General features: G+C 51.5%; 1 protein-coding gene across 11 annotated transcripts in view; it reads right to left on the bottom strand.

The window, feature by feature from the left end:
• Positions 1–13,941: 13,941 nt before the first annotated feature.
• IRAG1 (inositol 1,4,5-triphosphate receptor associated 1) overlaps positions 13,942–22,135 on the bottom strand; it is a 155,382-nt gene continuing 147,188 nt past the window's right edge. For all 11 annotated transcript variants that reach the window (XM_074997386.1, XM_074997389.1, XM_074997396.1 and 8 more), the window contains 2 exons: positions 20,016–20,141; positions 13,942–17,183 (listed from right to left, as the gene is read on the bottom strand). In XM_074997386.1, coding sequence (XP_074853487.1) covers positions 16,943–17,183; positions 20,016–20,141 — 367 coding nt within the window. In that variant the 3' untranslated portion in view covers positions 13,942–16,942. The remainder of the gene's footprint in view (positions 17,184–20,015; positions 20,142–22,135) is intronic.

Here is a 22,135-nt window from a genome sequence, read left to right as displayed (position 1 = left end):
TTTTGCCATCAGAGGGCAGCCATGTAAGCCCAGAGAGTGTTGTCCTCCAGGTGGAGATAGCCCCTCTGGGGCGGGCATGCTCCGCCGCTGGTGAGTTGCAGTCTCTCAGGGGCATCTCTTGGTGTTCTGCCAGCTCCAGCGCCTCCATGGGCCTGGCAGGCTGTCTATGCAGGGGCTGTCTGAGCCCTCAGACAGTGCAGCTGTAAGGGGAAAGTGGGAGAAGGTGAGTCCCTCACAGAACACATCCTCCCAGGCCACACAGCTACCCCCTGTGAGCAGCAACCTCCAGCCCCGGGCCATTATGTGGGGCTGTCCCAGATGCATGCCTGTGCCTCCTGCATGGTGGGCCCTGCCACACGGGAAGCCTGTGGTATCATGGTACTGCCCTGACTACAGCCTTCCCACACCCCGGTGAGTTAGCAGGGGCATTCCAGCATTTGGCCATGGGGTTGAGGAGGCCAGCCGCCTTGCCTTAGAGGGCCAGCAGGTCCTGGATCGCCAGGCTGGACCACAATGGGGCCCACTTCTTGGACCCCTAGGGAGGGGTTTGGAAGGCCTCTCCAGCATCCCACAAGGGCGCGGAATGGGATGGGGGGTGCACTCAAAGGTGGCCTGGGACCTACTTTTGAAGGTGCTGGGTATGGCTGCTTGGGTGTAGTGCTGATGCACGGAGGCGCACCCTCAGCTTCCTGCCACATGGTTTCTGGTGCTGCGTGTGCTTTTAAAAGTGGCTGGCCACAAGCATCCTAAAGCCCTGCTTGCAGTGGAGAGGATGCCTCTTGGCATCAGGGAGGACTCCTCTGTCAACAAAAAGGGCCCTGGAGTATCTACATGCCATTTTTGTCAACAAAACACTGTCAACAATGGCATTATACCTCAACAGGGAGAGCTATAATACTACTGGTGGATGTGCTGAGTTTTTGTCAACAGACTGTCGACAAAGCATGTTTACTGGAGATGCTCCATGGGTTTTTTTTTGGCAAAAGCCAAGTTTTACGAGGAAAGCCCTCTCTTGTAGCTGTAGCCCTAGGGATACAGTTTTTCCTCATAGTTTTTCCAGCCTAGACCATCCCTTCTGCAGCTTGAGACCGTTGCTCCTCATTTTGCCATGTCACCACTGAGAACAGTTTCACTCCATACTTTTTGGAAACCTCTTCAGGTAGTTGAGGGCTGCTAACAAATCACCCCTTACTCCTCTCTTCTGCAGTGTAAATAAGCCCATAGCCCTGTCTCTTCTCATAAGGTAGGTGCTTCAGCCCCCCCACCCCACCCCAATCACTTTTTGTCCTTGTAGTGAGTTAGTATGGCCTCCTGCTCATATTGGTGTTACTGGGGGGCGGGGTGGGCAGGCATGGCCTGCCCATGGCTAAAAGGCCCCTCTCATAGTGAGGGGGGGCCCACTAAAAACACCCAGTCACCAAATGAATACGGGGGACAACAAAGGAAAAAACAGGGACGGGAGTGAGGGTCAAAGGTTGAGAACGAGGGAGCCGGAAGGGGATACTGAGCAGAGGGCCCCGGATAGCGCCCACCGCTCCTCGAAGGTGTCCAGGGAGTTGGTGGATGCCGCCCAGAGGAACTCTGCTCGGATTCGTGAGCGAAGGGAGGAACGGAAGTAGGCCCCACAGTCGCAGGTCGCCCCCTCTGCCAGCCTCCTCTCCCTGGTTTTGTAGATGGCCATTTTGGCCGTGGCCAGGAGGAGGCAGACGAGGAGGTCCCGCGACTTTGTGGGGCCGCGGATAGGGTGTGACAGGATAAGGAGGTGCGGGGAAAAGTGCAGCCAGAACCTCAAGAGGAGGTTCTGGAGGAGCCGGAAGAGGGGCTGCAGCCTGGCGCACTCAACGTAGATGTGCGCCAGGTTCTCCCTCATACCGCAGAAGGTGCAGGTGTCTGGGATGGGGGTGAACCGCGCCAGGTACACGCCCGTGCTCACCGCTCCATGGAGGATTCTCCAGCTGATGTCCCCAGCGGGCCACGGGACCAGGGTGGAATAGAGGCTGGCCCACCGGGGCTCCCCACCCTCCGATGGCGGCAGGAGGTCCCGCCACTTGTGGTCGGGGCGGGACACGAGGGTGGGGAAGTGGAGCGTGTGAAGCACGAGCGTGTACAGAAGGTGTCTCGGCGCGGTTCGGAAGGGGACCGGCTGCATGGTATGCAGCCGGCTGGGGTGGTGGAGGGGAGCGGGGCGGGCAGGATCGCGAAGCCGGGGGCCCACGGAGAGGTCCGGAGGGCTAGGAGTGAGAGGGGGGCGGGGCGCACCCTCTCGCAGGACCCGGCCGAGGTAGACGTGAGCAGTGGGCGGCAGGGCGGCCTTCACCTCCTCGAGTACGCGACGGGGGGAGCATAGGCTGGAGAGCCCCATGCGCTGGGCGAGCGCCGGGGCCTCCATCCAGTCTCCCCGGTCGTAGTCCAGGAGGTCTCCGACCCTGGTGATTCCACCTAGGACCAACCTCCGGCGCACCACGGGAGACTCCGCCGCCTGCACACGAAGGTGGGGGTTGTGTAGCAGGGGCTCCGCGAGGAGGTCTTCCCCCGCGGTGGCCCCTAAGGACCTGGAGGCTGCGAGCAGCCGCCAAGTGCGGAGGAGGTCCTGGTAGAAGGCCGGCAGCTCCGAGAGGCCTCGCGGACGGTCTCTCCAGGATAAATAAAAGAGCTGCCGGTCGTATCGGAGCCCTCGGTGACGGCGGAGGAAAGCGTGCGCCAGCGTACTCCATGCCGGACTATCTGCACTGTTGGTGTTGGCGTTGAGGAGTCCCTGCAGGGCCCGGAGGCGGAAGACATGGACCTGAGTGCGCATGCAAGTCAGGCCCTGTCCTCCCTCCTCCGGGGGGAGATGGAGTACCCCTGCAGAGACCCAGTGCACTCCTGGCCAGAAAAACTCCAGGATTAACTTCTGGAGCTGGTCCAGGAACTTCGGGGGTGGGACCAGGGTGCTGAGGCGGTACCAGAGCATGGACAGGACGAGTTGGTTCAGCACCAGTGCTCTCCCCCGGAGGGAGAGACACTGGAGCAGCCCTGTCCACCTCCGTAACCGCTCAGCGACCCTGCCCTCTAAACCCTGCCAGTTTTCCAGCGGAGAGGGATGCGTGGCGGATAGAAAGGCGCCTAGATAGAGCAGCGGACCTGCGCTCCACCGGATGGCCTGAAGCGCGGGCGGGAGGCGGCTCGTCTGCCATCCAGTCCCAACCACCAGGCCAGAGCTCTTGACCCAGTTGACCCGGGCGGAGGAGGCTGCCGAGTAGATGGCTTGGCAAGCCTCCAGACGCGCCAGGTCTCCCGGGTCCTGAACCACGAGGAGCATGTCGTTGGCGTACGCCGACAGGACTAGCCGCAGCCCTGCCTCTGGAAGCACCAACCCCATCAACCGTCGACGAAGGAGACAGAGGAAGGGCTCGATGGCCAGAGCGTACAGCTGTCCTGAGAGTGGGCAGCCTTGTCGTACTCCCCGTCCGAAGCTGATCGGAGCGGTCAGGGTCCAGTTGAGCTTGACCATGCACTCCGAGGCAGCGTACAGCACCCGGAGAAACCCGACGAAGCGGGGTCCGAAGCCGAAGGCCTGCAGGGTGCCCAGGAGATACCCGTGGTCCACCCTGTCGAACGCCTTCTCCTGATCCAAGGACAGGAGGGCGAACAACAGGCCGTCCCTACACCCAAGCTCTAGGAGATCCCGGACCAAGGACAGATTATGGAGGATGGTGCGGCCCGGGACGGTGTAGGTCTGGTCGGGGTGGACCACGTCCTGCAGCACAGACCCCAAGCGACGTGAGATGGGTTTAGCAATGATCTTGTAGTCTGTGCTGAGGAGCGAGATGGGACGCCAGTTCCTGAGGTCGCGGGGGTCCCTCTTCTTGGGCAGCAGGGTGAGGACGGCATGCCTGCATGACAGGGGGAGGACCCCGCTTTGCAAGGCCTCGGCCCAGACGCTGAGCAGGTCTGGGCCGAGGACGTCCCAAAACACGCGGTAAAACTCCACGGTCAGCCCGTCCACGCCCGGGGATTTGTTGGTGGGCATGAGGCGGAGGGCTTCCGAGAGCTTGGCCAGAGTGAGAGGAAGCTCTACCCGGTCCCAGTCGCCCGTGCTGACCGACGGCAGTTGGTCCCAGAGCACCCTGCAGGCGTCAGCGTCGGTCGGATCCGGGGAGAAAAGGGTGGCGTAGAAGGCGCGGGCCCTCTCGCGCATCTCCACCAGATCCGTAAGAGGGGTGCCGTCCTCCGCAAGAAGGCAGAGGATGTGTTTTTCGGCACCCCTCTTTTTCTCCAGGGCGTAGAAGAAGCGGGAGCCGCGGTCCATCTCCCGGAGGAGTTGGATTCGCGACCTCACCAAGGCCCCCTGTGCCCGGAGGGCGTCGAGGGCCCTGAGCTCGTCCCTCTTCTCCTGGTAAGTGCCGCAGAGGGATGGATCGTTGGGGCTGGCGGCTAGACGCCTCTCCAGCTCAAGAACCTCCTGTTCCAGCTGCCCTATCAGCGCATCCCGCCGCCGGCTGGCCCCCCGAGTATAGTCGCGGCAGAAGAGCCGCGCGCGCACCTTTCCCAGATCCCACCACCGCCGCGCCGAGGGAAAGGCACGCCGTTGCTTGCGCCAGGCCAGCCAGAACTCCCGGAAGGACGCCTCGAAGCCCACGTCCTCTAGCAGGCTGTTATTGAAGTGCCAGTAGGCCGACCCCCGCTTCCCCAGCGAGAGGGAAGCCTTCACGGCCACCAGGTGGTGGTTCGAGAAGGGGGCCGGCCGCACGCTGGAGGTGTGGGCCCGGGAGAGATGGTGCCGTGAGATGTAAATGCGGTCCAACCGGGAGTGTACAGATTGATGGCCCACCACTCGGACGCAGGTAAAACCAGCGTCCTCGTCCGGGTGGTGGCTGCGCCAGACATCCACCAGGGAGCGATGGATGAGAAGCTCCCTGAGGACGCCCGCAGCGGCCTGGCAATGCTCGGCCCCCGTGCGGTCCCGCTCCTCGAGGGTGCAATTGAAATCCCCACCGAGGACCAGGCACTCGTGAGGATCGATGGTGTCGAGGAAGGCTGCCGCCTGCCGGAAGAAGGGGGTTCTCTCCGGGCTGCGTGACGGGGCATAGACATTGACGAGATGGAGAGGCAGCCCCTCCACCCGCACTCAGAGATACAGCAGGCGGCCGGGCACAACCTCGACGCTCCCCAGCACCTCGGGCCGCAGGTCTGGGGAGAACAGGGTCGCCACCCCGGCCCGGTGGGCCGAGAGGTGACTGAAGTGGACCCCGTCTCCCCACTCCAGCCGCCACTTAGCTTCGGCGGCTGGGGTAGTGTAGGTCTCCTGTAGGAAGGTGACCGAGTACCCCCCCTCCCGAAGGAAGGAGAGCACTCGGCACCTACGGAGACCCGACCCGCAGCCCCTGGCATTTAGAGTGGCAAAGATGATAGGCGCCATTTGGAGGGCTGGGGAGGATCCTCGCCAGAGGGAGTACCGACGGTTCCCGTGGGGCCACGCAGCAAACCGTGACCAACCCCGAAGGCAACGAGGGCGTCACGGAAGCTGCGGGCCCGTTGGTAAGCCGTGGCATCCCTCCTCCCGGTCCCCTTGCCCTCCTTGAGAAGGGCCCTCACGGATTCCAGGATGGTATGAAAGTCCCCCCAGCGCTGGAGGGCGAGAGCAACCTTGTTCTTGGAGCCACGAATGTCCTCCAAGAACCGGCGCATCTCTCCCACCAGCGCATGGGGTGCCGAGGCCTCGGGGTCTCCAGTACCCGCCGGCTTGGCATGCCTTTGGGCCCCACGGCCAGAGAAAAGATTGGGGTGGGGACTGGGGTCTGGTTTTGGGGGGGATGAGGGCGGCGGAGGGAGAGCAGCCCCGGAAGTGCTGGGAGAGGGCGATGTAGGGGGCGCCTCCCGAGGGATTACGGTCTCGGGGGCTGGTATGAGTGGGCAGGGATCAAGGGGAGGGGTAGGAGGAGGAGGGGTGGGGGTAAGGGTAGGGGGGATGAGACTCATCAGGGGAGGGGAAGGTTCATGAGGGGGAGGGAGAGGGGGTAGTGGGGGAGGGGGAGGAGGAAGAGGAGGGAGTGGAGGGAGAGGAGGGTCTGGAGGGGGTAGGAGTGCAGGTTCTGGGGCAGGGCGGTGGCTGGGGGAAGGTACGGGGATGATGGCAGGTGATGGGGCTAAGATGGGAGCAGGGGCGGGGATATGGGGAAAAGGTGTCTCGGGAGGAGGGGCTTCCTCGGATGGTGGGGCGGGGGAGGGGGGTAGGGGCGAGGTGCCGACATGCTCGGCAGGAGGTGCCAACTGGTCAAGGGGGTGGGTGTCGGGGTCTTTTGTTTCGGGGCCAAAGGCGGGGGACATGGGGAACTCTGCTTCCCCCAGGGCGCCCAGGGGCTGGCTGACTCCCGCGGGGAGGTCACCCCTAATTAAGGCGGGGGTCGCCTCCTGGGACGTCCCAAGGCAGAGGGAGGTGGTAATTAAGGGGTCGCTGGTAGATGGGGAGGGGGAGAGTGGAGGGGGTGGGGGTGAGTGGATGGACGGCCCACAGGCCTCCAGTAGGAGGCTGTCCACGTCCAGGGCCACCGGGGTGAGGCCTAGGGCCTTGACCTCCTGCGAGAGGAGGGCGAGGCCGGGGCTCACCTCCTCTGGATGCTCCGCAGCAGCAGTCTGGGTGGCGGCCGGAGGGGTGTCGGGGGAGGGCACGGGTGCACAAAAATCCTTCTCAGCCTCCTCAGGCTCTGGCTCCGGGGCAGAGGGGATGTTACCTTTCTTAGCCGCCGCCGCGGCAGCCCCCGTTGCCCCTGGCAGATGATCGATAGCCGGGGGTTCGGCAGGTGGGTCTGGGCTGGCAGCTCTTTTTAGTGCTTTGCATGGCGCCTCCACCCCGTCCTCCGACAGGGTGGGGTGCCGGGTGCGCGCACTCTTTTTCTTTCATTTCCCCCCCCACCAGCACCCAGCCCTCCGAGGAGGCGGGCTGGGCAGTAGAGGAGGAGAGGCCAGGGGACAGGGCTGACAAGGAGAAAGGGAGGTAAGAGGGGCGCGGGGCGGCAAGGGGGAGGGACGACCCGCCCCGGGACAGGCCCTCTTCTGGTCCTGCCGCCGGCCCCGCCTCCCTCTCCTCCGCAGGCCCGGCTCTTGTGCCCGCTCGGGCGTCAGCGCCTGCTTCTTCTTGCCCGGCACCATGCGGCTGGGCATCCTCCGACGCCCGAGCGGCGATGGATCCGTCTGGGACGAGAGGAGGAGGGTCGGTCCCAGGGCCTGTCGCGGTCGGGGCGCCGCCGATCTCGTGGCTGATGCCCCCCGGGTCGGAGGAGGTCCCGGGCTCCCCTTTGTGCCGGGCCAGGGGGCAATCCCTCCGGACGTGCCCCGCCGCCTGGCGCATAAAGCACCGGGCCTCCCCCAGGGTATAGAAGACCCAGTACTGGGCCCCTTGATAGGGCACCAGTATAGTCCCCTCCTGGGCCACCCCGCCCTGTGCTGCCGCCGGCGGCAGTTGGACCCGGGCCTGCCGGCGGAAGGAGAGCACGTGCCGTAGGGTGGGGTCTTTACAGCCTAGGGGGAGGGGACTCAGGACCGTCAAAGGCCGGCCCAGGGCGGTGAGGAAGGGCAGAAGGGCGGAGTTGGGAAGGAAGGGTGGAACAGATGGAAAAAACCACCCACACGCCCAGGTCTTCCAGTGGCTCCAGGGGCACATGCACGCCCCCAACCGCCAGGCCCCCCTCCACCGCCTCCTGGGTGGCGGCCTCCGAAGCCAGGAAGAAGACGATCTTCCCGAACATCTGGGAGGCCGCCACCACGGCCACGGGCCCCACCACCCGTGCCAACGCCCGCACGTAGGTCTCCACGTGGGGCGAGGCAGCCACCAGGAGGCAGCGGACTCCGTGCCTCCTGGTGAGCGCGGTGAAGGGGCTGCGACCGTTGGGGATGGTAGTCCCGGCAGAGGCGGAAGGAGTAGGGTGCGGGGCGGCGGCCGCCGCCTGGGCATACAACCTGGGGGCCGAGAGGTCGGGGCCCCCAGGAGCGGTGGAAGGAGCAGGGGGAAGGGAAGAAGGGGAGGCTGCACTAGGTGTTTGGGCAGCCTGGGGGAGAGTCCCCGCCACGGGAGGTTTGGCCTTCCGGGCAGGGCTCTTGCCCTTTCTTTTCCCCTGGCCCTTCCTGCCCTTTTGGGGGGGGAGGGTTTGGGGCTGGGTTGCCAGGGGGCGCCGCGGCGGAGGCAGTAGGAGCCCTGGAGCCTGCGCCTGCACCCTCAGCCAACATGGTGGTAAAAAAAGGGGGGGGAAGGGGCGTGGGCACGGGGGGGGGCGAAGGAGGAGGCACAGCCAACTTAGGGGGGATGGGGGGGTTAATGGGGGGAGGGGTGTGCCCACGTGCGCCTGAGGGGTGGGCCCGTAGCAGCTGCTGCAGAGCCTTGAGATGACAGAGGGAGAAGGAAGGGGCAGCTGATTGGAGGGGCCCAGGTGGAGGGGGCCCCAGCGGCAGCTGGGGGTGGGGGGGCAGTAGGGTGGGGCTGCAGGGGCGGGGCAGGGGCCACGGCCTAACACCCCACCCCTGGCTATGCAGCCCCCCCTCTGGAGCCCCGGTGGAGAGGGGCCCTGCCCAAACTCACCCCTCCCCAAGCCACTCCACAGGAGGCTGTGTGGAGGGAGCCCAACCGCCGCTTTGAGAGAGCCCCCTACCTTCTCCAGGTGGTGAGGATGCAGCAGCTGCTAGATGGAAGGTGGGCCCAAATGGGGGGCCAGCAGTTTCTCCCCCAAAAGATGGAAAAAGGAGGGGGGCCCTGCTGTAGGGCAGGGGGCAAGAGGCCCCCACCCTCCACCCACTCAGCAGTTCCTAAAAGAACTAGCTGGAGGGGTGGAGGAAAAGGGGGGGGGGAAAGATAGAGCCTGCCTGCCCAAGGCAGGAGGGAGGCTGACCCCAGAAGGGGGGGGCGGGGAAGGCAGCCCTGCGGGGGCTTCAGGCAGCCAAGGCTGGCCGGCCCCCGGTAGCTCGCCTTCCAGCCATGGGAAGGGGGGTCCCACGGCAGCAGCAGCCCTGCAGGAACACCCACAGCAGGCCGCCTGCTGACTCAGAGGCCAAGGAGGCTGCGCAGAGGCCCTGGTGGGCAGGTCCGGAGCCAGAACACCAGAGGCCTGCCCCTCAGAGGGTGGGGCCCAGGGCTAGAAGGGCCAAGGGCAGGGCTCAGGACCCATTAAAGCCTGGGCTTCCGGGCAGGGAGGAGGCATCTGCATGAGCTCCCTGGCACCAAGGGCAGAGGGCCTGTCGCCGCCCGGCCGGGCCAGAGGAGCACGCCTCCAGCGGCCCCGAACAACCACGGATCCAGATGCCCCAGGGGGACTACCCGGACTTCCCAGACCTGCCAGGACCCTCACACCGGCAGAGCACCCCTGCCTTGGAGGAAGCCCCGCACGCGGACAGACCGGCGAGGGTGAGCGACTCCAAGGCCCCAGGAGCGGCCTGCTCCAAAGTCCCGGCAGACCGCTGCAGCCCCCAGGCCCAGGATCACCTCGAGCCCACCGTGCTACTGCCGCCAGACTATCCCAATGACATCGACATGGGCGACTGGCCGGAGCCCCCGAAGGTGGATGATTTGGAGGAGACCGACCCCGCGGGACCCCCTGACCAGATGGACTGGGACCTTCCCCCGGTGGAGGTAGAGGTAGGAAGTGGCCCGGGGAACGACGCTCCTGAACCCATGGCAGTGTGTTGTGGCCTGGATCCCCACTACCGTGGTTGTGCGTGAGCAACCCCCCCATCCCCCCAGGATCCTGGGCCGGGTCACAGTGGAGTGGGAGGGCCTGCGACCCCCTACCCACTCCTTGACAGGGCCAGCCTGTGCTGGGCCTGTGCTCAAACCCTTGTGCTGTTGTCCCGCCCCAAACTGAGGGCTGGGCCTGTGCTCAAACCCGTGTGCTGCTGCCCCACCCTGAACTGAGGGCTAGGCCTGTACTGTGTTGCAATTGTGAACTACTGCCCCGCCTTGGACTGAGGGCTGGACCTGGACTGTATTACTATTGTGAACTGCTGCCCTGCCCAGAACTGAGGGCTGGGCCTGTACTGTGTTACCGGTGAATTGCTGCCCCGCCCTGAACTGAGTGCTGGGCTGGTGTTATAACCCTATTTTTTTTGGTTGCTGCCCGCCCTAGGCCAAGGGCTGGGCGTTCCAGGACTCCTACAGTCCTCCACTGGAGTCTCTCCACTGCTTCCACATCCATTCTGTAAGGGGGGGTGGGCAGACTTGTCTACAGTTCTCCAGCTATGGCCTCCCCAGTGCAGGAAAAAAAGGGGAATAATCACTTCCATAGATCTAGCCGTTCCTACTAATGAGCCCCAGTTTGCCTTTCACCTTCTTGGCTACAAGGGCACATTATTGATGCATAGTGTTGACTTTCATGCTGAAATTGTTACAAATGCATTAAATCTGTGACAAGACTAATACATCATCTGCTTTGCAGGTTTCCTGCATTTTGCCCTGTATTTCACGTTACAGTAGTCTCAGCTGATGACTCAGCACGTTATTTGATTTAAGAAAATGTTCAGTTCAGATTTGATGAAGAGGGCACCGATGTGAGATTTCTAATGCAGAAAGGGCACTGAAGTGAGACTTCTAACACAAGCAGCAGCACTTGAGCCAAGGTTTAAGAGCCTGATGTGCCTTCTAGAATCTGAGCAGCCCATGGTGTGGGACATGCTGGCAGAAATCTTGAAAACTCCCACTCTGATGTGGAAACTAGAGACTCCAAACCACCAACAAAGAAAATCAAGCATCTGTTGGTGACTACTGACTCCGATGATGGAAATGAACGTGTGTCAGTCTGCACTGCTTTGGGTCACTATTGAACTGACCCTTTCATCAGCATGGATGGATGTCTTCTGGAAGGATGATCAAAACATGAAGAGAAATAGAGGGGCTGATGGAACTTCCAGGCCTCCTGAACTGGGGTGGGGAGATGCAGCTCGGTGCTCCTAGAAGGGTTATAGCTATAGCTTCAGGTGGAAGGGATGAGGCTGGGCCTAGCCTTATACCATCAGGCCTTCAGGACCACCTGGACTGCACTGTGTGGGGCTCCAAGGGTGATTTAAAGGGCCCAGGTCTCTGGCTGATACTGCTGCAGTACCAATGGTGGCAGCCAGGAGCCCTCTTGAATCACCAGGCCCTAGGTGAGTTGCCCCCCCCACCCCACCCCACCAGCAGGCCTGGGGCATAAAACTATTTAGCATATCTAACACACAAACATCTGGCCATGTGGGCCACAATAGTGCTATGCAAATGCATGTTGTTGCTGTCAGGCGACATTTTAAATAACCATAGGATCTCTCCTGTAAACAACCTTGTTTGATATAGCAACTGGCTGAACAAGAAGTAGGACTGAGTGGACTTGTAGATGTTGACGTTTTTCACTGCTTTGCTCATGAATACAGTTATGTTAATGTCTATTTGTACATTCACAATGAAGAGCTTGCACTGTAATATGTGTATAAGGTAAATTGAGAATAGTGTTTTTTACAAATATTTGTACTGAAAAAATAGCAAAGTGAGCACTGTACGTTTGGTATTGTGTTGTAATTGAAACCAATATATTTGAAAAATGCAGAAACCATCCACCACATTTAAAATAAATGTATTCTATTTATTAGTGTAATTAAACTGTGATTAATCCTCATTAGTTTTTAATCTCATGATTAACTGCTATTAGATTAGCCAAATTGTCTGAACTTTGTGACTTAAATAAGAATTTTGCCTGACTGAACAGTGGAAGCAAAATATTTTTAAAACAAAAACATTTTAGTTACTGAAGGCTTAAGAACCACCTTTGTAACAAAAGTGTGTTAAAATGTGTGCTTTTTCACAGGCTTTGGGAACAACTAAAATGGAATTTAGCAAGGATGACACTGTCCTCAAGACAGGAAAGCAATATTAACGTTTGTTCTTCATTTTAAAGTTGTCTGGTATTAGAATCTGTATACTTATTAACGAACAAATAATTCATTAAAATATGTGGTCAGGAAGATTGACAACATCTGGCCACAGATTTTAGAAGTTATGAAGTTTCACAATACTATTTAGTAATCCTAACAAGCATTACTAATCTCAGAATACTTGATTTTTGTGAGTGACAGAATCTGAACATTTGTTGTCCTTTGCTGGAAGACTCCAAACTGGGCTGGAAAAAAGAACCATGCAGGATACACAAAGATATGGAGCAGTACAGATTCTCAATTCAATATGCTCTGTTTACAAACATCAGGACCCTGTTTTGGAGAAGTAGAGTAAAGATTGGTGTTTCTAGAGGGACCAATCACCAAATAAATTAGCAAGTCTAAACCCTTTACCTAGCTTCTCTCCCTCTCTCTCTAAAACAACTCTCCTGTGAGTTTTGACAGTTTTTACCACCTCGGGAGGTAAAACATCATCTCACCCAGTCTTACCGTCTCTGGGCGTCAAGGTTCAATACTCCCCTAAAGATAGGTCAATCTTTTCTCCTCTGTATGGCCCAAGAGCAACACCTTCCCATGAGCCCTGCAAAGTCAAAGGGAAGTTTGAGCCCTCTGTGTTAAACAAGTGCCAATCTTGGGGCCCTTATCAGTGAAAGGGGCATTAGGTCTGACCCCCCCTACTCTCTCATCTTCTCACTTACTTCCTTTGCCTTATCATTAAAGCCACTTTTCCTTGGAATGTCATGTAACTTTTCACTGGCTTCTTCAAAATGCCCAACCCAGGTTTTCCTCCAGCCTCGGACTAGAGACCCAGTCCTCCCTGTCCTTTTCCTTCTGTCTCAACACCCGCAGCAGGTCTTACATCTTCCCTTGTCTCACTTTCACAGAAGAAAAGGGATGCACTTTTTATCCATACTCCTTTCATAACATGCATTGATTCAAACCATGTCTCTCTCATCAGCCTTGGGAACTAGATTGCCTAGAATTCCACTCAGATTGCCTGGAACATGGCAGCAGGCAGTGTCAGTCCTCTACTCTGCCTTAAATGGTCAGCAGACCCTGATTTACAGGAACACCAGCAACATCCAAGGCTTGTCACAAGAAAGTTTAAATGCTCTTTCCCTGTTGAAAAAGGAATGTGCCACCGGTATAGCTAATCCTGAAAAATAACACCGCTTGCTTCTTCTACATCAGGTGATAATAGAAGGTGATAGTAATAAATGTAACTCAGAAGCTAGGAATTGTGGAAAATTGATAAGGGAAGCAAAAGATCATAAGACCAACTTTATGGCTAGTAGAGTTAAGGATAACTAGGAGCTTACGTTCATTAGGAACAAAGAGAATCCTAACAATGGCATTTGTCCATTACTGATTGGAAATTGTCAATGGCAGTTCAAAAAGGCAGAACTAGTCAATAAATATTTCTGTATTGTAGCGGAAAAACACAGATAATGTAGTTATATTTATGATAATGAGGTAACATTTTCCATTCCAATAACAACTTCTCAGGTGGATGTTAAACAGCAGCAAGAATGCATACTTTGCATTCAACAATTTTAAAAATGTATTAAAGAGCTTTTTGGACAGCTAATATTCAATAACTCTTGGGACAATGGGGCAGTACAAAAGGGCTGTAAGAAAACTAACATTGCGCCAGTATTTGAAAAGGGGATGACCTGGGTGTGCAATGGAACAAACATAAAACATTAAAAATTTGCTGTGGTATTAAAGAAAGCCTATTTTCATCTTATTACAGTGCACACCTTCTTGGTAAATAATAGGTTTCCTTGAGCAGGACCTAAAGTGCCAGAAGGACATAGATTGCCTTTGTATCACTGGAATGAGAGTGAGAAGGCACCAACACTGCATACTACTTCTTTTCAAAGTACACAGCAAGCCAAATGTAAGTGTGGAATGGAAATCTTAATTAGTAGTTCATAATTAAATTGCTGCTATGGTTCCTACCAAGAGCATGTACATGAGTTGTATTCAGCTCAGTTAGTTCAGTGTTAGATACATGCACATTTTTTAAAGAAGTTTTATGCTAGGACTGGAAAGGACTTTGAAACCATATTTTTATTTCAAAACTCAAGTATGTGATACTATACAGTACAATATTAGCACACTTGTGCAAGGTCCTACAATGTTACAAATTTAAATATGATACACAAAAATAGTGCCCCTTTTCATTTTTTTCTACTAAAAACATCAGTCTGTGCATGAAAACAAACGTGTCTTGCTGAAGCAGAAAAATAAATATTGCATCTCAAGAAAACTATTTCAGTGTTAATAATATAAATCATTGACCTATTCTTTGTAGTCTGACATGCCTTATGAACATGGGAAATTGAAGTTTTCTTTCTGGATATGCTAAATTAAAATCAGACTGACAAAACCTGATTTTAGAATTTATTGAGCACAAGCCTAATTTTCACTAAACACCAAGTATATTCATTCATTAGATGAACACGGCAAAGTATTTAATATGATATTAGCCTCTGTGATGCTATTATTTAAAATACGCAGCTTAATTGCAATAGGTATAAAAATAATTCCAAAATGATTTCTCTTTACTTCTCTTTTAATCCCTTTTAACACACTTGACTTTTTCCATTCTTTCTCCTAACTTCTGCCCCACCTCCCCAGTAACTGAAGACTCTGGAGGCTAATTTGTGCACAGCTGACCCATGAGAGAAATTCTTATCAAACCAATGGCACTCTTGGATGAAATTCACCCTTGGGCAGTGAGTTTACAAAAAGCCAATTCACTAATTAGTCCCAGATGGGAGTGCATGGCCATGTGCAGGCCCTCTATACAGTGGTAAGAAATATCACCCTGTGGTCCAGATCCACCAAAGCACTTACATGCACACCTAACGTTAAACACGAGTTATTTTATTGATGTCAGTGAGATTCTTCATGTGCTTAACTTTAAGCACATGCTTAAGTACTTTGCTGGATCAGGGCCTCTATGGGTAAGTCCTGATCCCCAGGAATTATCCATCTTTCTTTTTTTTTTTTTTTTTTTTTTGTAAATCACACCAATGATTAAGTCATCAAATGCTGATTTCATCTTTTGAGTAAAGTCCATGTTTTGGAACAGAGGAATATGAATCTGTCAGGCCTTTTAACTGCACCCAAAGTGATAGAAAATTAACAACTCAACTATTTATTTTCTGATTGTTTTCTCTTTACAATTAGAGAACAAACAGCCCATTCCCTGTAGCCATATGGAACTTCTTTAATCAAGATACCAAATGGTTAAGTCAAGCATAATTTGTTCAGGGACAAATATTTTCCTAAAGCAATATCTGTCTGAGAAACACAGTAGAAGAAGTGAGTTAGTTAATACCAAAGAGAGTTTTAGTTCTTTTTGGTGGGAGAAATTGCAGTTAAAACACAAGTCAGTTACAAACCTTCATCTCCCAAGTATTTTCATTTGCTGAGAGTTTGGGGACTATTTTGAAAGAAAACAGGCTGCTGCTAAGCCAGAATTAGGTACTGCACATGGCTTCCTTATCTGTTCCAAGGGGGAACTGCCATTAGTCACACACAAAACTAGATTCATAATCTCAAAAAACACTGACACTGCTAAGACCCACCAATGCATGCCAGTGTCACACCCACACCCACTTCAAAAATTCAGCAGCATTCAAGTGCAAAGCAATGCAAAAATGAACATACTAGACCAAGAATCCCAACTCAAGTTCTGCAGAGACATGCAATATACTCTTAAATGCCAGACATCGCAGTACCTTAGCCCCATGGTGACACTTCTTCAGAATGATTTGGCCATTTTGAAATTATCATACATAAAAGCTTCAACATGGGTAAACCCATTCTTATCCTTCTGTGAGCTTCTGGAACTCCCAAATAAGTGAATTATTAAAAATGGTTAATTTGTGATGGCCTAATAACTTGTTGCAGTTTGGAAAATATCTTAGAACAACTAACACACACTGCCTTTGAGTCTAAAATGAGTGGCTGACTGTTCATGAGGACACTAAATTCGAAAGCATTTTAAATACTCACAGGTCTCAGCTTTGACCAGTGCTATGATGGTGCGCAAGGGTATTAAGAGAGGACACAGGGAATCTATCTTCAGTGCACATAGCAGGGCTGAATCTATTCATAGTTCACCTGCTGGTCTTTACCCCTTGTCTTAGTCTGCTAAGGTCTGAGCCATAGGGGACATATCTAACTTGTCAAGCAGCAACTATTTTGCTGCAGTAAGTAGCAAATGCTAGTGAGGAGTGCAGGAGTGCACTGCACTCTTGTTCAGAAGAGCAGCAAAATGCACTGCACACATCCCTTTGACATACACAGGGGCTTTGAGACACATTGGGTACTTTATTTGCTGTACCACCCAGACCTGGATTAAGCCCTTAATATAAACCCTATTCGAACAATGGAGAGGTCTACCTCCTGCAGTACATTCTGAATAATAATACAAAACATGTATTTAATCTGTGTTCCATTTTGCATCGTTGCATGGACCACCCTCACCTCTGCTGTGTGTTACGGAAATACACCAAGAAAAAATTTAGCCCAGTGTAATATTTAGTCTTCAACAGAAGACTGTCCTTTACACTTCCACCTCTTATACACATAAAAAAAATCCTTCATATAATTCCTTTGAAAGGTATGCCAATCAATCAATAAAAGCCAGGAAATTAAAAGTTAAAGCAAATAATCTATGACCAGTAGCTTTTGTGGCCTTCATCAAAAGTCCATGAATTAAGATCTTGTGTATCAATCCTCCCTTTGAATGTCCTGGCTATTGCTGATGACTGTCACAATTTTTCATGATTTAAATGTGACTTTATTCATAAGTCAGATCAGTCAGATATGATTATCATGACAGACAAAGTGTTTCTCAGATGGTCAGTTTCACTAGGTAAATCACAGTCCATTCCCAACTCTGAGGTTGTAGAATGACTAGTGTGGCTTACTGATCACATCTGGCAACCAGAAAATGACAAAGTGCTACCTTGCTTTAATAATTGTATTTTAAAGTGTGTGCTTACTGGTGCACCATAAATAGTTTACAATTGGTTTATTATTCTGTGCCTTGCTCATGCTGAAGTCCTGAGTTCCACCAGGAATATTGCTGGACAGCAGAACAGGTGGCTTTCCCCTCAGGTCCGTCAGATAATTCAACGCAGGAGTTGGACGAATGGTAGATCCCCAACAGCACAGCAAAAACTATCATCATAGCTGCTGCAATCCAGACCACATTCCAGTGTTCACACAGCTTTGGGTACAGTATATGTAAATAATTAATAACAACTTCAAGTTTGCTGTAAAATGGAGAAGAGATAAGTGTTTTTCTATAAGCATCACATGTGAGTCAATTACCTTAATATTTTGATTATTAACAAATTTGCTCTTACATGCTGTATCACCTTTTGTACAAGGAAGAATACACACTCTGCTAGATAAAAAAACAATGGTTTTTTTTGTGTATTTACAAATACACAAACTGAAACATAGACATTAAGCGAGCTACTTTTCCAGAGTTGTCCCAGGGATTTCCACTTCCCTGCTTCCCTCTCTAAAGGGCAGTCCTAGAAAAAGAATCTGACAATAGTTCACATCCACTTTACCTCATAATTTGCTTACGTTAAAATTTTGTAGAAAAGCTCTTTTCCAACATATATCTCGGTGACTTGCCAATAGGCAGGCTGGCCTTCAAACCATGAGATGGGCCACATGTTTGCAGAGAATAAGGCGGGTAAATTACAGGGCAAAGTACTGTGAACTCCAGAATGAAGAGGTTTGGGATCTGTTGGTTCCTCTTAGACCTGAAGTAGCTTGTGGACAGATGTTTTACTTGCATTGTTTGATCAATGTTTGTGCTTTGGTAATGTACAAAGCACATTTTTTCTTTTAAATATAAGAATATGTAGGTATAATCAATTAGATGTGTGCAACTTCACAAGAAATTAACCCACCCACAAGAAGAAATGGTACTTAGCTGCAATAAGCCTTTTAAATCATGCACCACAGGATTCAGGTTAGGTGTCTGGTACTGGACTCAGAAGTCCCATTAAACAATGTAAGAAGCTTCAGAATCTTTATTCAGGATTTCACTCCTTTGCAATACACGTCTGAGAATCCTTGTCACTGCTGCTCACACTCACACTACAGTTTCAATATAGTCTTTTACTGAAACAATTGATGTTCGCTATCACCAGCATAATGATCTTTAAAATCATTAATTTTCATGAAAAATAAGCAAAACCCCACCAAAACATAGTGCAATGTAAAATTGGTTGGCATCTTCCATAAGAACATCCACACTGGGTTGGACCAAAGGCCCATCTAGCCCAGTATCTGGTCTTCTGACAGTGGCCAATGACAGTTGCCTTAGAGGGAATGAACAAAATAGGTAATCACCACGGGTACATCTACACTCGGAACTAACTTCGAAGTTAGGCCCTGCATCAAAGTAGCCAGCAGAGAGTCTACTCACATTTTTTTCCCCTTACTTCGAAGTTAACTGCAAAGTAGGGAGCCCAGCTTCGAAGACCTTACTCCATTTCTGGAAATGGAGTAGTGCCCTACTTCGAAGTTTAACTTCAAGTAGAGTGTGTGTAGATGCTCAACTTCGAAGTTGCTTTTGTAGTGTAGACATAGCCCAAGTGATCCGTCCCATTGCCCATTCCCAGCTTCTTACAAACAGAGGGTAGGGACATCATTCCTATCCATCCTGGCTAATAGCTTTGATGGGCATAGCCTTTAAGTATTATCTAGTTTTTTTTTGGAATCCTGTTAAAGTCTTGGTCTTCTCAACATCCTCTGGCAAGGAGTTCCATAGTTTGACTGTATGTTGTGTGAATAAACACTTCCTTTTGTTGGTTTTAAACCTGATACCTGTTAATTTTGTTTGATGGTCCCTAGTTCTTGTGTTATAGGAACAAGTAAATAACTTTTTCTTATTTACTTTCTCCACATCAGTCCTGATTTTATAGACCTCCATCAACCTCCCTTTAGTATCTTTTCCATTTTGTTATTTTTTCTCCAGCAGAAAATACACCTTTGATATGAAAACCACTATAAAATATTTTGAGAGGGTAGCCATGTTAGTCTGTAGCTTCAAAAAAACAAGCAGCCCTGTAAATTTTGCCACTTCTTCACCAGATGTGCAAAACTGAACTCCGGAAGATGGACTGGCAATATGTTTGACTTTACGGTAAGTATAGACAAGCACTAAATTTTATTTATTATGTAATGAGCTTTAATGGCTTTTCTGCCATTGTGCAGACTTGGAAGGCCAAAGGAACTAGATTTATTTCTGTTTAATTGATCTTTAATTATGTAACCAATACAGAAGCACACATGGGAGTAGATTTCTTAACTGCACATCTATTTGCTCACCTCTCAACCCATGTTATCTTGTATCGGTGTTTGTGTGATGCACATCTGTGAAATGTTGCTTTTATCTAAGCAAGAGGACCCTTTGTCCTATATATGAGCTTTCCTGGGTGGTTTTCTTAATATATATGTTGAAAAAATACATTTTTTTATAAGGGAATCCTGCCTTGATAGGCAGGAGTATGCTTTTGTAATGGTATCTGCACATCCCTGAAAACACTAGGGGACAAATTTCTGAAAAATGCTACCTGTAACTCTCAAGGCTGAACAATATTTGGTCTTTAAAATCACCAAGGGGGAACACAGATGCACCAAAGTGATCAGGTAGGGGTGGGAAGGAGGCAAGTCCACGCCTCTCTATCCGGTACTATTTAGTGGAACAGGACCTGTGGACAGTTAAAGTTGTACTCAGATGTGGGGGGTGGGGGTGGTGAAAGATGGGTTTGCACTGGCACACTCCCAGAGGCAAAATGTATGGCTCTGTCTGCATCCGTACAGCCCAATTCCATCTGCAAATTCATCATTTACTGAAGGAATGGCAGCATGCAGCAACTGAATGCCTGATTTTGAGAGGTGGTGAGCTCTCCAGCTTCCAAAGTCCATGGGAATTTCAGGTACTGATTACTGTTCAGCACCTGGCCTTTAGCTGCAACCTTCAAAACAATATTTGTAGAGGAAAGCCAAAGAATACTGTGAGATGTGGACAACAGTGTGAAGTACTCTGCTGTGTATCCCAAGTTACACTGGATTCTCACCTGTTTTTCGTGTTATCTATCTCCTCATTTTCACTCTCTTCATGCTCATGAGCGACTTCATTTATTTTCTCATCTTCCTCTTTCAGCTCATGAAGTTCTTTGGTTTTCTTTAAGCCTTCCTGATAACTTTAAACACAACACATTTTGTAGTTCAGAAGTGTCAGGTAAATGCTACTTTCTTGTTCAGTGAAGAACTAGCCATTTGGTTAACGTATTGAAATAAAATACATATACCATTTGTGCTCTGGTGCCTGAGCAATAGGAAAGTATTGGCAGAGGCCACTAATATATCTGTTCCCATTGGCCCTTTCTCCAACACATACTTATAGTAGTTAGAGAAAAAAAATCTTCCAGATCACTGAGTCCATCCCCTCACAAATATGGGTTATAGCTCTCAGCTGAGCAAAACTGCTGTGGGATCACATCAGAGGGTTAGGTTTTGACTCACTTTGGACATAGTCAGAACTTTATTTTTGGGACAGGACTGGATGCAGTTGGCAGATTAGCTTCCTTAGGATGAATTCAGTGCCCTTCCCTGCACTTGGGAGGATGGTGGAATTTTTTCTATGGTCTGTTCTTGGAGACAGATGGGCAAGAGACTTATGACTGCTTTGTGGAAGAGGTGACGTCAAGCTTTCAGTCTTACTCAGGCCCATATAAATTCTCTGCTCAGCCTTCTCCTGGTGCACAAACTCTGTTGTGATCTTTGCAGGATCAGGGCCTGGGGGAGATGGTTTGGGTTTTTCTAGTGTTACAATGCTGATGATATTCAGCTTTGTGTTTCCTTTTCCCCGAGCCCAGATTCTACAGTTGCACCACTCTCACAATGTCTGCCCATGATAGGTATAGAGATTAAAGGTGACCAGCTGTGACTCAATTCAGATAAAATGGAAATGATTTTCTGCAATATTGCCCAGCTTTCACCAAGTTTACATCCTTGGCATTGTATCGTTCCTGATCCTGGAGACCAGTAGTGGCCATTAAGTCTTTCCTCCACTAGAGATGTCTAGGAGGCTTCAAATATTTCTCTCTATTGGCAACTTTGAATTTTATTCCGAACCATGTTACCTCCAGTTGTGAATTAATGCAAAACATTTCATGTTGTGCTATTCTTGAAGCTCACCCAGAAACTACAGCTGGTGCTGAAAATAGATTTGGATTAATTACTATGACTTTGTTCACTTCTAGATTCCTGGTCACTTCTGGCTTCATATTGAAATATCATCTTTGAAGCTCTGAGTAGTCTGGGAGACAGGCATTGGAGAACTAACCTTCCACCCAGTATCCTGTTGAAGCAGTTAAGAAGAGCCACAGAGCTAAATTTATCGGTTACTAGTATAAAACCCTTCAGGGCTGGAAGTGGGGTTTTCTCAGTGGAGATCTCCTGCCTTAGAAATTGCTCCTTTTGAGAATTTGCTCAAACCAGAGCTTAGACCCGGGGTTCTCAAACTTGTTTTCAACATGACCCCCCACCTTGACAACAAAAATTACTACATGACCCCAAAATGGGGGATCAAATCCTGAGGCTGCCTGAGTCCTTGGGCAGGGGGCCAAAGCCAAAGTAGTTTAGTTCCACACAGGGGGTTTACAACCTGAGTCCCCCTACCCTGCACAGTCAGCCCCAGGCAGTGGGGCTCAGGTGTCACCCTTGGCTCTAGCAAGTGATGGATGATCAGGCACAGCTACTTAGATTAGCTATTGTTTTAACAGTCAATTTTCATTTAGCGCATTTGTTTTTATAGCTGTTGACAGAGTGCAGCCACACCCACAAGCCAATTGGAAGAGCGCTTCGTCTGCTCCCTCAACAAACAGGCACCTGGAAGCACAGCAAATAGGGGTGCCCATGGTTCTGGATGCCCTGTCTGTTGAGAGAAAGCCCCCCAGAGCGTCCACACAGCTTTTTTGTTGACAGAATCTGTCAACAGCAGCGTTATGCCTCAAGGCTGAGAGGCAGAACGCTGCTGGCAAAAGTGCTGAGTTTTGTCAACAATCTCTCGACAAAATGTATTTTGCATGTGGCTCTTCCACCAATTTTGTTGGCAAAACTCGCTAGTGTAACCATCACCTAAACACACTGCACAGTGGAGAGCGACTAAAACTATTGCTCATCTCTTTTATAT

This window comes from Carettochelys insculpta, chromosome 6, assembly GCF_033958435.1.
Source record: "Carettochelys insculpta isolate YL-2023 chromosome 6, ASM3395843v1, whole genome shotgun sequence".
NCBI lineage: Eukaryota > Metazoa > Chordata > Testudines > Carettochelyidae > Carettochelys > Carettochelys insculpta.
Note: the sequence above shows the minus strand (reverse complement) of the source record. Positions and strands in the feature narration are given on the sequence as shown.